This window comes from Aspergillus brunneoviolaceus, assembly GCF_003184695.1.
Source record: "Aspergillus brunneoviolaceus CBS 621.78 unplaced genomic scaffold BO95scaffold_7, whole genome shotgun sequence".
In the NCBI taxonomy this organism is placed as follows: domain Eukaryota; kingdom Fungi; phylum Ascomycota; class Eurotiomycetes; order Eurotiales; family Aspergillaceae; genus Aspergillus; species Aspergillus brunneoviolaceus.
In genome coordinates this window covers 113,356-125,766 of record NW_020290737.1, presented here as the reverse complement: position 1 = coordinate 125,766, position 12,411 = coordinate 113,356, and the positions used below count along the sequence as shown (strand labels likewise).

General features: G+C 55.8%; 6 protein-coding genes across 6 annotated transcripts; 2 read left to right on the top strand and 4 right to left on the bottom strand.

The window, feature by feature from the left end:
* Positions 1-1,271: 1,271 nt before the first annotated feature.
* On the bottom strand, positions 1,272-1,891 carry BO95DRAFT_244206 (uncharacterized protein). Its single transcript, XM_025581372.1, has one exon. The coding sequence runs from the start codon at positions 1,777-1,779 to the stop codon at positions 1,309-1,311; it is 471 nt and encodes a 156-aa protein (XP_025446279.1). The 5' UTR covers positions 1,780-1,891; the 3' UTR covers positions 1,272-1,308.
* BO95DRAFT_244211 (uncharacterized protein) lies at positions 1,892-3,631 on the top strand. The gene has a single exon (XM_025581373.1). The coding sequence runs from the start codon at positions 2,004-2,006 to the stop codon at positions 3,402-3,404; it is 1,401 nt and encodes a 466-aa protein (XP_025446278.1). The 5' UTR covers positions 1,892-2,003; the 3' UTR covers positions 3,405-3,631.
* A 692-nt stretch (positions 3,632-4,323) lies between these two features.
* BO95DRAFT_244213 (MFS transporter) lies at positions 4,324-6,637 on the top strand. The gene is made up of 4 exons (XM_025581374.1): positions 4,324-4,853; positions 4,917-6,029; positions 6,152-6,265; positions 6,316-6,637. Exons 1-4 carry the CDS (start codon positions 4,650-4,652, stop codon positions 6,451-6,453), a joined length of 1,569 nt encoding a protein of 522 aa, XP_025446277.1. The 5' UTR covers positions 4,324-4,649; the 3' UTR covers positions 6,454-6,637.
* BO95DRAFT_479050 (uncharacterized protein) lies at positions 6,518-8,128 on the bottom strand. The gene has a single exon (XM_025590077.1). The coding sequence runs from the start codon at positions 7,864-7,866 to the stop codon at positions 6,874-6,876; it is 993 nt and encodes a 330-aa protein (XP_025446276.1). The 5' UTR covers positions 7,867-8,128; the 3' UTR covers positions 6,518-6,873.
* Positions 8,129-8,827: 699 nt separating this feature from the next.
* Positions 8,828-10,767, bottom strand: BO95DRAFT_244192 (MFS transporter). Its single transcript, XM_025581371.1, has one exon. The coding sequence runs from the start codon at positions 10,579-10,581 to the stop codon at positions 9,061-9,063; it is 1,521 nt and encodes a 506-aa protein (XP_025446275.1). The 5' UTR covers positions 10,582-10,767; the 3' UTR covers positions 8,828-9,060.
* A 78-nt stretch (positions 10,768-10,845) lies between these two features.
* BO95DRAFT_428118 (uncharacterized protein) lies at positions 10,846-11,634 on the bottom strand (the record flags this gene model as incomplete). Its single annotated transcript, XM_025584829.1, has 1 exon — positions 10,846-11,634. The coding sequence occupies one exon, from the start codon at positions 11,632-11,634 to the stop codon at positions 10,846-10,848; it is 789 nt and encodes a 262-aa protein (XP_025446274.1).
* Positions 11,635-12,411: the final 777 nt, after the last annotated feature.

Here is a 12,411-nt window from a genome sequence, read left to right as displayed (position 1 = left end):
GCGAGTAAGGAAGGGGGGAACGCGATCCGATCCTTCTCTTTTTTCAGCTATCGTATACCAAAATCGAAAGATCTTCATCCGATGGGAACAAGGCACCAAAACTATGCACCCGTCTTGACGCAGACCACAGACAAAAGACGTTGATGGGCTTCGGGAGGAAGGATAAGGGGAGGGATCAAAGGGTTGATCGCGTGGAGGCTCGCCGGTTGGATGGGTGTTGAAAGAAGCGAGGGGGAGATGCACCCAGTACTTTGCATTTGACTTTATTTTCTCTTTTCTATTTGTCTTCTGGAATAAGGCGTTCGATTGAATATCATTTTCCTCTTTCGATGGTGAATTGTTTTGAGGTCAGTTTGTGGGCTTTCTAGGGCACGAGATTGTGCGCAAGCTTTGCTAATGGGCTTGATGGCTTGTCTGATGTCTGGCTTTGGAAGGTTGAGGCATGGGATGGTCTTTTGTGTGAGGAATGAGGATGACTTTGGCTATTGTTTGGTTATGAGTGCCCATTTCAGCTACTGTAGCTCTTGTTGTTTCTGTTGCCTTGACAGGTTCGAGACCAGAGCAGATAAAGCAGCCAAGTCGATTGTGATCCTCATGCTTTAGCTTGGTTAAGTGCATGCCATACGTGCCTGTAGTTCGCACTATGGCTCTAATGATTTGCTACGAGGACGATAACCGTATAGTAAAAAAGAGACCAGCATCTGGGTCTCAAAGATTTAATACATTTGCGATATAGAGGATGAGCTTTGCAGACCGATGAGTATCTCCAGTTAGGAATAGTTCTCGAAGAGCTGAGGTGAAGTTCATCTGACTTAGCCTCACAGGCCTCGAGCCTCTTTCCACCTTTGCATGATGCTCATACTTATATACCATACTGAAAATAAGATTGCAAGATGAATAATTCACCGTCATCTGAAGCAGGTCTATTGGTCGTCGGCCTGAAACATTTGTGCTTCATGGACAGAAATCAGCTTCTTAGTACCTAAAGGTCTGTGTTGACTTCATTCAAGTCCCGATGCACTTTAGTATAATGCATTCGAGGTCGGTGGTACCGTACACAGGGCGGCCAAACGAGGGGCAGAATGCGACTTCTCCCCGCATCGGCTCTTCTTCGGGATCTTCTTCTTGATACTCCCCTTCAGCTTCACAAACTTTCCCAGCCTGACAACATCGCCAGTATGAAGAATAGCGCGAACAGAGAAAAGACCAGCGCCCCTTGTCTCTCCTCGCAGTGACACGTTACCCCCCTCCATTCGTATCACTCTCTTCATCCCCCGCGCCCGTTGGGAAGCCTGTGCTCATCACGACTCACTCCACCGAGCCTTCCCTGGCGTCCTGCGGTGGCGACCGCGGATAGAAACCCCTCGGGTAATTTAGAACCACCGCGAGGTTCGAGCCCCTTCTCGCTGAGCGCGGGTTACCGATATTCGAACAGCCTCGTCTCGGTTGTCCTACTCGCTTTGGAAAGGGGGTCTCTTCAGGCACTGGCAAAAGTCCCGTCCATCTCAGCAAGGCCATCATCATCATGCATGAATTGTGCAGCGGGAGCTCCGCAGCAGGAGCAACAGCGTCCCGTCTTGTGTTTCGTGGCCGCAAATGACGACTCTGTGCGCCTTCATGCACAAGAAGAGAGAGAGAGAGCCTTTTACGGAACTCTTCTCGATCACTGGAACCATGGATGAAGCAGGTCAACCGATCCTCCATGGCGATCCACAGAACCCTTCCCCTCCGCCCTTTCCGCTCGCAGGCCCGCCATGGATCTACTGGTTTCATCTCCATATGGTAAAGTTTGAAGAGATTGTGGAAACTCCACGAGAAAAAAAAATAAAAACGGGGGGAAAAATTCAATCACCGCCGCTATGTATCTTAGGTTATCAGCGTAGCGGCGACCTCCTTTTTAAATGGCCCAGGCCTCCGGTGGGCTGTCTCTTATCGCTGCTTCGTGCCAGACTGGGGTGTGTGTGCTCTGCTCTTAGCATAGCAATTGATTTTGCTCGCTCATCATGACTCTTGCACTTCCGAATGATATACTCCTCCTGATTGGGGAGTTTGTGGAAGATCGCCGGGACCGCTACAATCTCCTCTTTGTGTCTCGTCAATTCCATGAGTTGTTTCGACGCTTGCTTTATCGAGATGCTAGCCTGAAGAGCTGCGCTCAACTACGTTCTTTTCTAGGGGCGCTGCTCCGTCGTCCCGAGCTGGCTCGGGCTGTTCGCTCATTGGACTTTCATGAATGGCAGTCCCGAACGACGTGCTCTTCTACTCTGTTTCCCGATACTGATTTAACACCCTTCACGAATTTGACGGGAGGTTTCAGCCATTCCGAAGAAGAACAAGAACGATGGTCTCAGGATCTCTCGAACGGAGTCGAGGAAGCCTGGATTGCGCTTCTTCTGCCCCTGGTGGGTAACCTCAGACACCTTCAACTGGTCTATCCGAAGAATAACATCTACTTGGATCGCTTGGTCCAGAGAGCTGTGAAGGGAGGGAGGCCATTCCACACTCAACCCGCCTTCCGTATGCTGCGACATGTCTCTTTAAGCCATCTGCCCGATGACGAGGATAGCCGCGGGAGCTTTACACCCTCGCAAGTCCTCCCATTCTTTCAACTCCCATCGATGCGGACGTTTACCGCCGACTCCGTTGTTGAAACTGCGCAGGCAGAAGAAAGCGAGTCGGAGACTGCAGACTCTGAGTATGAAACTGTAGTCGGCTCCTCATCTATCTCAGAGATCACTCTCCGCACGAGCAGTGGTTCCAAGGGCATGGAGAGCCTGGTCGCCTCCTGCTCTTCTCTGAAGTCGTTCAAGTACCAGCACTCTGACTCACATCTTCTGTCCGAGGGCTACCGACCTTCCTCTTTCCACCGGTCGCTGGATACGAGCAAACATTGTTTGCAAAGTCTGTGGCTTGACAATGGAGGCACCCATCTGCCCTTCACCGTCGTCGGGGCAAACGAGACACATGACGAATGGTTTGGTCCTTTGACCGAGTACACCTCGCTCAAGGAACTCCGCATCCGCCTGCCCAATCTGCTCGACATCCGCTACCAGCTGGACCCATCATGTCCACTTACCGATATCCTCCCGCCGTCTCTGGAAGCCTTGCATGTGGAAGGATGTAAGGAGAATTCGCTGACCATGCTGGTGGGACAGCTTAAGTCGGTCCTCCAGAAACGCAAGACCCAATTCACTAGCCTGAAGCGACTCGATATCGAGGGATTTTTCCACGATGAGGAGGACGAAGAGGCGTCTGGCTACGAGGCGTCCGACTCCATGAGCGAGCGATTCATCCGCCCACGGGTTTATGAGTTGACTGAGCCGCTACGCGAGGCTTGCGTCGACGTCGGAATCGACCTGTACCTTCGCGACCGCGACTGCTTGGAGACGATGCGAGAATGTTAGTGATGACGTCACCACCTGTTGATATGCGACCGATACACCATTAGATTGCATTGTTTCGATGAATACCCTATAGATGTTGCTTTGGATTTTTTTTGCTTTTCGGGTTTACTTTCTGACAGTTGAATTGAGCTTGGATTTCTTTTAGCGCTGTTTTCGAAGCTTGTCAAAGTCATAATGTGATAGCTTGGTGCAATGAAAGAACGCTTAGATGGTCAAACCGAGCCTTGTGCTCCGGCAACTGGACCACGAATTTACTTCCACTTTCACTATCTACTCAATACAAATATAGACCTTTTTGTGAAGAATTTTGGATGACATTTTCTGTACGATTCGCCCGCCGACTGACAAGCTCGCCAAGACGGGATTGTCCTTGAAGATGAAGCCGATCGTGTTGCTGCTGAAGGGAAAGCCACCTGTCGATCTTCTGCCAGAAAACTCCGCGATCCCGCGTTCAATTGATCTTTCGCGCTGTTCGGATACATTGACAGAACCTCACTCATCCACCGACTCGGCTTCCCGGCTAACGCGTATGGCCTCCTTGACTGGAGAAAGTCATGGTTATTCGAGGGAAACAATCGAGTGATAAGAGACATACAATTGTTAGGCAGCCCAGATTCTCTCAACGCTCCAGGTACGTCGATCAAAGTTGCTCAAGAACTGGGCGCGGATACTGATGAAATCAGAATTGGATAAGGAGATAACCTCTTATCACGGAGCGGAGCTCTTCTCCCATGATTCATAAACACTCGATGCAGAGCATAATCCTGATCGCTGGGATATACTTCGTACTGGTTCATCCGCAGACCAACGTGGCTATGATGCAGCAAGTCCGCGTTCTGGAACAAGCCCAGGTCGGATAACCGGCACTCCACAGCCTCGACCGCTGATGAATCAGCAATTCGATTCACAACACCACTCAGGCACTGCACCTGGGGGTAGGTACCTGAATGATGTCAAAGCCGGGTCATTGCCAACATGTGTTTACCCGGTTGACAATGCTCCCCTCACCCACCGTCGCGTGCTGGCTTTGTTCGGTGTCAACCTAGGGGCAGGCCGTTGCTTGCCACCCGCATCCGATACCCGATTCGTTATGACGTTTCTCTGCCTGCCCCTCCAACGGGGCATACAATCCTGGGAGACGGCTTTACATCATGAGGGAGTGGGTGTGTACTTAAGAATGGAGGGCGAGACACACATCATGCAACACATCTTACTCTTTCAGGCGACATCGCTGCAGCACTGGCCATGGTGGAGAGAACCGCAAACGCACACGCAAACGCACACGCACAGACCTACTCCCCGTCCCCGGAGCGGTCGGAGCATCGGCCGAGCCACTCGAGCGCGTCCAGTACAGTGGTGCATGATGATGTCGAAAAGCAGAATGTAGACCCTTCGTCCGAGGAGGGGAAAGATCCCAATATCGTGGACTGGGATGGCCCGGACGATCCGGTATGTTTACTGCCTTGTCTTGTGTCGAAGCGTCCTGTAGAAAGTGACCAACAAATTCATTAGGAATATCCCCCAAACTGGTCGGAACTCCGCAAATGGACGATCACGATAATTCTGGGATTGATGACCGTGTCCGTGACCTTCGCCTCGTCCGTCTTCAGCGCCGCGGCGGCGGTCACGGCGGAGCAATTCGGGGTGTCGGAGGAAGTGATGATCTTGGGGACGAGCCTCTTCGTGCTGGGGTACAGCTTCGGGCCGCTGGCCTTCGGCCCGCTGTCCGAACTGTACGGACGCAAAACCCCGCTGTTCGTGGGCTTCTTCATCTTCGCCATCTTTCAAATCCCCGTGGCGGTCGCCCAGAACCTGCAGACAATCTTCGTGTGCCGGTTCTTTGGGGGTCTGTTCGCCAGTGCCCCGCTGGCCATCGTGGGCGGCATGCTGGCGGACTTTTTTGACCCCGTAGAACGCGGCATCGCCATGGCCGTCTTCGCGGGCAGCACCTTCGTCGGCCCCGTGGCGGGCCCCATCGTCGGCGGGTTCATCACGATGTCATATCTGGGCTGGCGCTGGACCGAGTACATCACCGCGATCATGGCCTTCTTTTTTGGGGCGCTGGGGTTTCTCGTGGTGCCCGAGACCTTTGCGCCGGTGCTGCTGCAGCGCCGTGCGCGGCGGCGGCGCTACGCCACGCGCAACTGGGCGCTCCATGCGCGCTCCGAGGAGGAACCGGTCGACCTGAAGAACATCGCGCACCGGTACCTCGTGCGGCCGATCCACATGCTCTTCCGCGAGCCGATCCTGCTGCTGATCACCCTGTACATGGGCTTCATCTATGGGTTCCTGTACCTGTGCTTTGAGGCCTACCCGATCGCCTTCCAGGAGATGCGCGGGTGGAATGAGGGGGTCGGGGCTTTGCCGTTTGTCGCGGTGACGTGTGGAGTTCTGGTGGGTTGCGGGATTATCATCACCTTCACGAAGACGCGGTTCCAGGCCGTGCTCCGCCGTGAGGGGCATATCGTCCCCGAGGAGCGGCTGATTCCCATGATGATCGGCGGGGTGTTGTTGCCGGCGGGGATGTTTTGGTTCGGGTGGACGTCCAATCCGTCTATCTCCTGGGTGCCCCAGGCCATCTCGGGGGGTTTCCTGGGAGCGGGGATCTTGTTGATCTTCATGCAGGTAAGTTATGTTGCAGACACAAACGCCGAGGGCGAGTCTGGCTACATGGTCACACCAGTACATCTGTCTCGTTCTTGGCCTTTGGTATGCTACTCAGGTAGCTAATGACATGCATCTGGTAGGGGCTGAATTATATCATCGACTGCTACGGCGTCAACTCCAACTCGGCCATCGCAGCCAACTGCTTTTTCCGGTCGGGGCTCGGGGCGGGGTTTCCCATGTTCGCGTTGCCCATGGTACGTTATGTTTGTACTTCTGATCGAGAACCACGCTGACCTGGGTACAGTTCCACAACCTTGGGGTCAACTGGGCGATGACACTGCTGGGATGCTTGACGGCCATTTTGTTTCCGGTGCCGATCCTGTTCTATGTGTTTGGGAAGCGGATCCGGTCGTGGAGCCGGTTTAGTCCGAGTGAAGAGTAGACTTCGTGGTCTGATGGGTAAGGTTGGTTGGGGGCTAATTCTTGTATATATCGGCTGGAACATGCATATAGGGTATTTTGACGAGACCATGATTGATTTTTTTGTCTGTCAGATCTTCTGTGATTCTCCCGAGACAGATCATCTGTCTTTGATCCTGCTTTCCGCTGTATGCTCACCCGGTAGGGCATCTGTTTACAGCCATCGAAGTATTCATTCCGGATGGGCGATATCCTAGCCAATATCTGTAGAAGTCGTGCATCCATTACACTCAAGGCGGCTTGCGCAGTGCTCTCCACGAGCTGTGTGTCATGTCATGCAACTCAGGGCGTGACAAGAAAACCTCTGGCAGCATTATAGCCATCCGCCTTTCATCCAGCATTCCAAAACCACCCCAAAAAATACGAGCCCAGCAGTATAATATCACCGCCGCGTCGCCGGCAACTCCACCGGTTCCACCAGGCCCCTTGCCCCCCTCCCCTCCAACTCATGGGTATAAGTAACATCCGCCTGCCCAATCTCCACAGGCACTTTCCTCGACTGCCCAATCTCGACCGCAAACTGTTGTTGTTGTTGCTGTCCTCCAGGAGTAGCAGCCGCCATCTCGTTGGGGCCATTCCCCTGGCCCCTCGCATCTTGCACCTGACCCAGGGAACCCCCCTCCCCATCCCCATTCCCCTTAACCGGCACAACAGCCGTATACCTCCCTCTCCTCCTCCTCCTCAAGAACCACACCACGAACGCCAACACAACAAGCAACCCCCCCACCGCCACCCCAACACTAATCCCCGCAATAGCCCCCTTCCCCAACCCATTTTCCCGGGTATCACACCGCCCAAACTCAGGCTGACAACCCACGCCACAATAACTAGCATTCCCACCACACCAGCCATGGCCGGAGCAACAATCCCCCCACTCACTCCCCACACAGGTGATCTCCCTGCTGCACGATCCATCCGTCGAAACCGCCTGCGTCGCTGTACCTGTTGCTGTTGCTGTTGCTGTTGCTGTTGCCGCGGTACCCGTCCCTACCCTCGTCGTCTCAGACCCCGCATCATCATCATCATCATCAGAAGCACAACTCCCAAACAGCGACTGACACCCCACCCCGCAGTAACTACTGTTCCGGCCGCAGTACCCCAGCCGGGAACAGCAGTCGCCGTACTCACTGCCCAGACACGTGGTGTTGCTGGTGGCCGTCTCGCCGCAGGAGCCCGTCGTGCTGATCGTCTGCGCCGACCCGGCCGTGTTGCATTTGCCCCACCCCGGCTGGCAGCCGGCGCCGCAGTAGCTGTCGGTCGAGCCGCAGTAGCCCTTGGCCGAGCAGCAGTTGCCGAAGGGGGAGGTCAGGCACGTCGCGTTCGTGGCGCTGGTGAGGGCGCTGCAGTTGCCGTCGGTGCTGGGGGGGTTGTTCATTTCTGGGGTGGTCCGGGGGGAGAGGGGTGTTTTCTGGGTGGGGAAGGGGAGCTGAGGAGGCCCCCGGGGTGGTTAGGGTTTTGTTTGGTTGGGTGGTAGGGTGGTTGTTAGGGTTGGGGAGGTCGGGTCGTGGAGACCCTACGGGGGTTTTAATTGACTAGAGTGACTCGATGGGGGTTAAGAGAGCATCACACTGAGATTTTGGAGGAACACAAATAGAGGAAGAAAAGTGTAGTGAAAGGTTCTTTTGTAAAGAGGAAATGGTAAGTGGAGGAGATATTGGGGGGGGGGGGGGGAGCACTTAAGGGGATCGGGGTCAGGGATTTAAGGGTCTTCGACCCATTCTCAGGGTTCTCCTATATCTCCAGCTGTTATTCCCTACCTAAGTACTAAGTAGAACCCCCGGCCTGAAGATACGATACGTTAGCGCTGTCCAGCCCGCTGCCCATGTGGTTGTGCTACACCCGAGAGTACAGTCGAGCCTATCAACTAGCCCCAGCAACGCCAAGGCCAAGCCAAGCGCCAAGTAAGACATGCCCAGCTCACATTTTGGGGGCCAGGATTCCGGCCACAATTGAGAATTTAGACTCCCTCCCGCGTGGACACTAAGACAGTCTGACAGTTTTTTTTGCCCGGGGATGGCTGAAACTCGTTCGAGATTTACCCGTCCGACCAGTCATCTGACGTTGTGGGATTCGATCTATCCAATATGCCGCTGGTTTGGGTGAGTTTGGGCCCGGTGGCTGTGTTTTCAGGGTAGGGTCAGGGTCAGGGTCAGGGCTAAAGCTATTGTTGCGGAGCGGGCGGCGCGTGGGCCTGGGCAGATTTTAAGATTAAGGAGGGTCCACCAGGTTTAATTTGGTGTTCAATTTGGTGTTCGAGTTGTTGTGCTGGTTGTCAGTGTGTTACAGCAGGGATTTGGGTGGTTTGATTGGGTCAGTTAGGCGGATTATTGAGGGTTTGATTGTTGTTGCGCAGTGGTCATCGAGGCTAATTACCTGGGGTAATCTGAGAATGGGTTGACTATGGTTGTCACATGATTATATTGCTTCGAAGGGCTGCGTCTTCCCATGTTTCATATGGTTGGGAACGATGGTGATGGTCTATCCACTCTCTGATATACGTGTCTATGTACTTTTCCCTCAAAAGGCCTGGCAGGCCTGGCTATGGCGAGTGGATCTCATGCCCCCACCATCACCGTCGCCCATCTCCCTTGCGCGCCTCCTGCGGCTCCGGCAGGGCTCGCGCGGCGACCGACAGCCCCAGCGCCAGCACGACCATTAGCCCCCAGATCGCGTACCCGCCCAGCCACTGCGACCGGGCCCCCAACGCAAACAGCGTGGTGAACAGCGCCGGGTTGAACGCGCGCAGCCCGCTGACGCCCGTCAGCGCCAGGGCGTTCAGGGTCCCCAGCACGCGGGGGGACGGGGCGATGTCGTTCAGCGCGAGCTGGATCGCGGTGAAGCTCATGCTGACGCCGCAGCCCAGCACCAGGGTGACGGGCACAAAGACCCAGAACACCGTGACGGCCGCCTCGGTGCCCGCGCGCAGGAGCACGTTGCCCGCCGGGCAGGCCAGGAAGAAGAACGGGTAGGCGTAGGCGCACCGCCGGATCACCCCGTTGGAGCCGAGGCGCTTCTGCAGCGGCGGGAAGACCAGCAGCAGCCAGACCGCCTGCGCGGCCCCGTTCAGCCCCATCAGCAGCGAGATCTGGCGCGGCGTGAAGCCGTACCCGCCCAGCGCGGGCGGCGTGAACCAGAAGACCGGGACGATCGCCGTGTACGCAAACGCCAGCACCATGATGTGGCCGTACGTGTAGATCACCATCCCCACCCCGGGGGCATTCAGGAGGTCCCACGTCGAGAGCTCCGCGCGGACGATGGCGCTGCCGGCCGACTCGCCCGCTTCCTCCTCGTCGCTGCGGGTGGACACGGGGGGTGTTGGCTTCGGCAGGGTTTCTTGCACGAAGAGCGCGCTGGAGATCGCCGCCGTCGCGCCGACCATTGCCACCACCAGGCTTGACAGCGCGTACGGGTACTCGGCGAAGAACCGGACCGACCCGAAGATCCCCGGGTACTGGCGGCCGGGATCGGCCAGGCTCCCGCCGACAAGGGGCCCCAGGAAGATGCCCAGGTTGCCGCTGAAGGCGAACCAGCTGAAGGCGCGGGCTTGCGTTTTGCTCGTACTGTGCTCCGCCACCATCGTGCGGATGGTCACGATGGTGCCCGCGAAGACGCCCGCCAGGCACCGGAAGAGGATCATCTGCGGGATCGTCTGGGCCAACCCGAAGAGGCCCGTCGCAATCGTCACCCCGCACAGCGAGAAGACCAGCACGGGTTTCCGGCCGAAGCGGTCGGCCGCCCGCCCCCAGAAGATCATGATGATGGCCTGCGTGAGCGAGAAGAGGGACTCGATGAGCCCGCTGTAGAAGCCGACGTCGGCGTCGGCCACGCCCCCGTTGTCTTGCACCATTTGGCTGACATAGGGAAAGATGGAGAAAAAGGCGAGCGGCTCAATGACCCGGGCGTAGCACAGCAGGAGAATCTGGAGCTTGGGCAAAGGCTTATCTTCCTCTTGGTCCGGCTCGGCGTCGGTAGGCCTGCTGCTGGGCGCGAGAAGAGCCGTGGTCTCATCCACGGGGTCCTCTCTTTCCGTGTCATGATGATTCCCGGCCCGCCGGATGGACCGAGGAGAAGATGATGTTGTGGCGACCATCGAAAGACGGATCTGATTCGGATGTTGATTATGCTTATGGGTTTTGGTTGTGAAGAGAGAATTAGTTATTATTGTTGGGTTGCCAGACTGCAAGGATGGCCGGGTGGGCGGTTAATCCGGTCCGACAACGGAGATAAGCGGTGGACACTCGGCGATTGCCGATAAGCGATAAACGATGAGTTGTAGAGTATAAGTAAGCTACATGTGAAATTTACTGGATCTCCTGCTAGAGTGAGCAGAACAAGGTAAGAACTGTGCCTTTACTCACATAGACTTGCACCTAGAACCGGCATCGGCTTCCTTAGCACCAGCCCCATCAGAACCAGCCCCATTGGCACCAGCCGCAGCAGCCGCCGCCGCCGCAGCCTTCATTGCAGCCCTACGCTTGCACAACTCCTGAATCCAGTCCCGGAACTCCGCACCATTACTCCTATAGTAAGCGGCACTAAGGTCGGGGCCGTGAGGGAGAGGCAGCGGTAGCTCCCCCCTGGGCACTTTGGCGCCGTGAAGCACGACGTCGACATCGGTCGTCGCCAAGGACGGATCGTTCTCGACCACCTGGACCCACTGGCTGATGAGCGGCCTGTCGGCGATCCAGTCGAAGGCCTTGCGGCCGTGAAGCTCGTACCGGGAGATGGTGCGCGGCGGCTCTTCCTGGGAGGGGAACTTGGGATCCGCGAGGGGCGGCAGCAGCGGGGGCACCTCGCCGGCGCCCTCGCGGTACAGCTGGATCCCGTTGCCGGTGCGGATGACGCCGTACGCGGGCTTGGACGTCTCGAAGGCCCGGTGCACCGCCGGCAGCCCGAACCAGACCAGCATCCACAGGCACTCGGCCTCCCAGCTTTCGGCCGCGAGCTGGAGCTTCTCCGGGACGAGGTACTGGACGATCGCGCCCACGTGCTCGGTCTTGCAGCCGAGGCCCAGCAGCGACCACATGGCGTGCGAGAACTTTTCGGGCTTCCCGTGGGCGGAGTAGGCGATGCCTGGGCCCACGGTGATGGGCGTGAGCGTCCAGCCCTCGGGGAGGTTGGAGGTCTCCGGTGGGGTGCTCATTGCGATTGTGTGTGGTTTGCTCGGTTTCGGTGGATTTGGGAAGTGAGTGTGGTGTATATGGAGTCTGAGTCGCTGGTACTGAGACGGATTTTGTGGGAATGGGGAGGGATGGGAGGCTGCTTGAGGTCTACTTATACACTTGCTGATGGCTACTATGCTTGGGTCTGAAGGGTTGGATCTGTTGGGACTTCCTGTATACAACAAAGCAATTGGACACACTGAGTATATCCCAAGGACTGCACCTTTGTTGACAGTGCTGATCTTGAGGAAGTACTTCTAGTAAACAAAGGACGGTTTTCGTCTACCTTTCAGCAAGCATCATCTCTTTATGTGCCACTAACTTCGGTTTCCAGCATTATTACAGCTTTGACGTAGAATTACATACATGATCTTAGCCGCGATGAGTCCTTTTCCAGCTTTCAGGACCAGGATGCAGACCCTGCACAACATCCGGAACAGTCACTCCAGATGAATCAGTCTGCGCTCATTTACTAAGTGGAAGTGACGGTCGCTACGTTCATCTCATTACAGCTGGCCTCGCTAGGGCCGTATAAGCACTGTGACAATCCTAAGGAGTAAGCTATTCCATCTGGTGAAGATGCCATTTCTATCATGTATACATTTCATTGACTATCCGCGGATCGATCCGTGATAACATCCGCTATGGTTTGTTGAATGAAAACGGCCCCACGAAACAACCCAAAAGAGAACAAAGAGCAGATGAATCCTTAATGCAAAATGTAAGCATTTGCGATCTGACGTAGGTGCCTTTCCGTT

Excerpts from the sequence above, each read along its gene's own strand:
- BO95DRAFT_244206 (XM_025581372.1), bottom strand. The coding sequence starts at position 1,779 with ATGGAGATGAAACCAGTAGATCCATGGCGGGCCTGCGAGCGGAAAGGG.
- BO95DRAFT_244213 (XM_025581374.1), top strand. The coding sequence starts at position 4,650 with ATGGTGGAGAGAACCGCAAACGCACACGCAAACGCACACGCACAGACC. Across the intron at positions 4,854-4,916 it reads GGGATGGCCCGGACGATCCG|GAATATCCCCCAAACTGGTC; the intron begins GTATGTTTACTG and ends CAAATTCATTAG. Across the intron at positions 6,030-6,151 it reads TCTTGTTGATCTTCATGCAG|GGGCTGAATTATATCATCGA; the intron begins GTAAGTTATGTT and ends TGCATCTGGTAG.
- BO95DRAFT_244192 (XM_025581371.1), bottom strand. The coding sequence starts at position 10,581 with ATGGTCGCCACAACATCATCTTCTCCTCGGTCCATCCGGCGGGCCGGG.
- BO95DRAFT_244211 (XM_025581373.1), top strand. The coding sequence starts at position 2,004 with ATGACTCTTGCACTTCCGAATGATATACTCCTCCTGATTGGGGAGTTT.
- BO95DRAFT_479050 (XM_025590077.1), bottom strand. The coding sequence starts at position 7,866 with ATGAACAACCCCCCCAGCACCGACGGCAACTGCAGCGCCCTCACCAGC.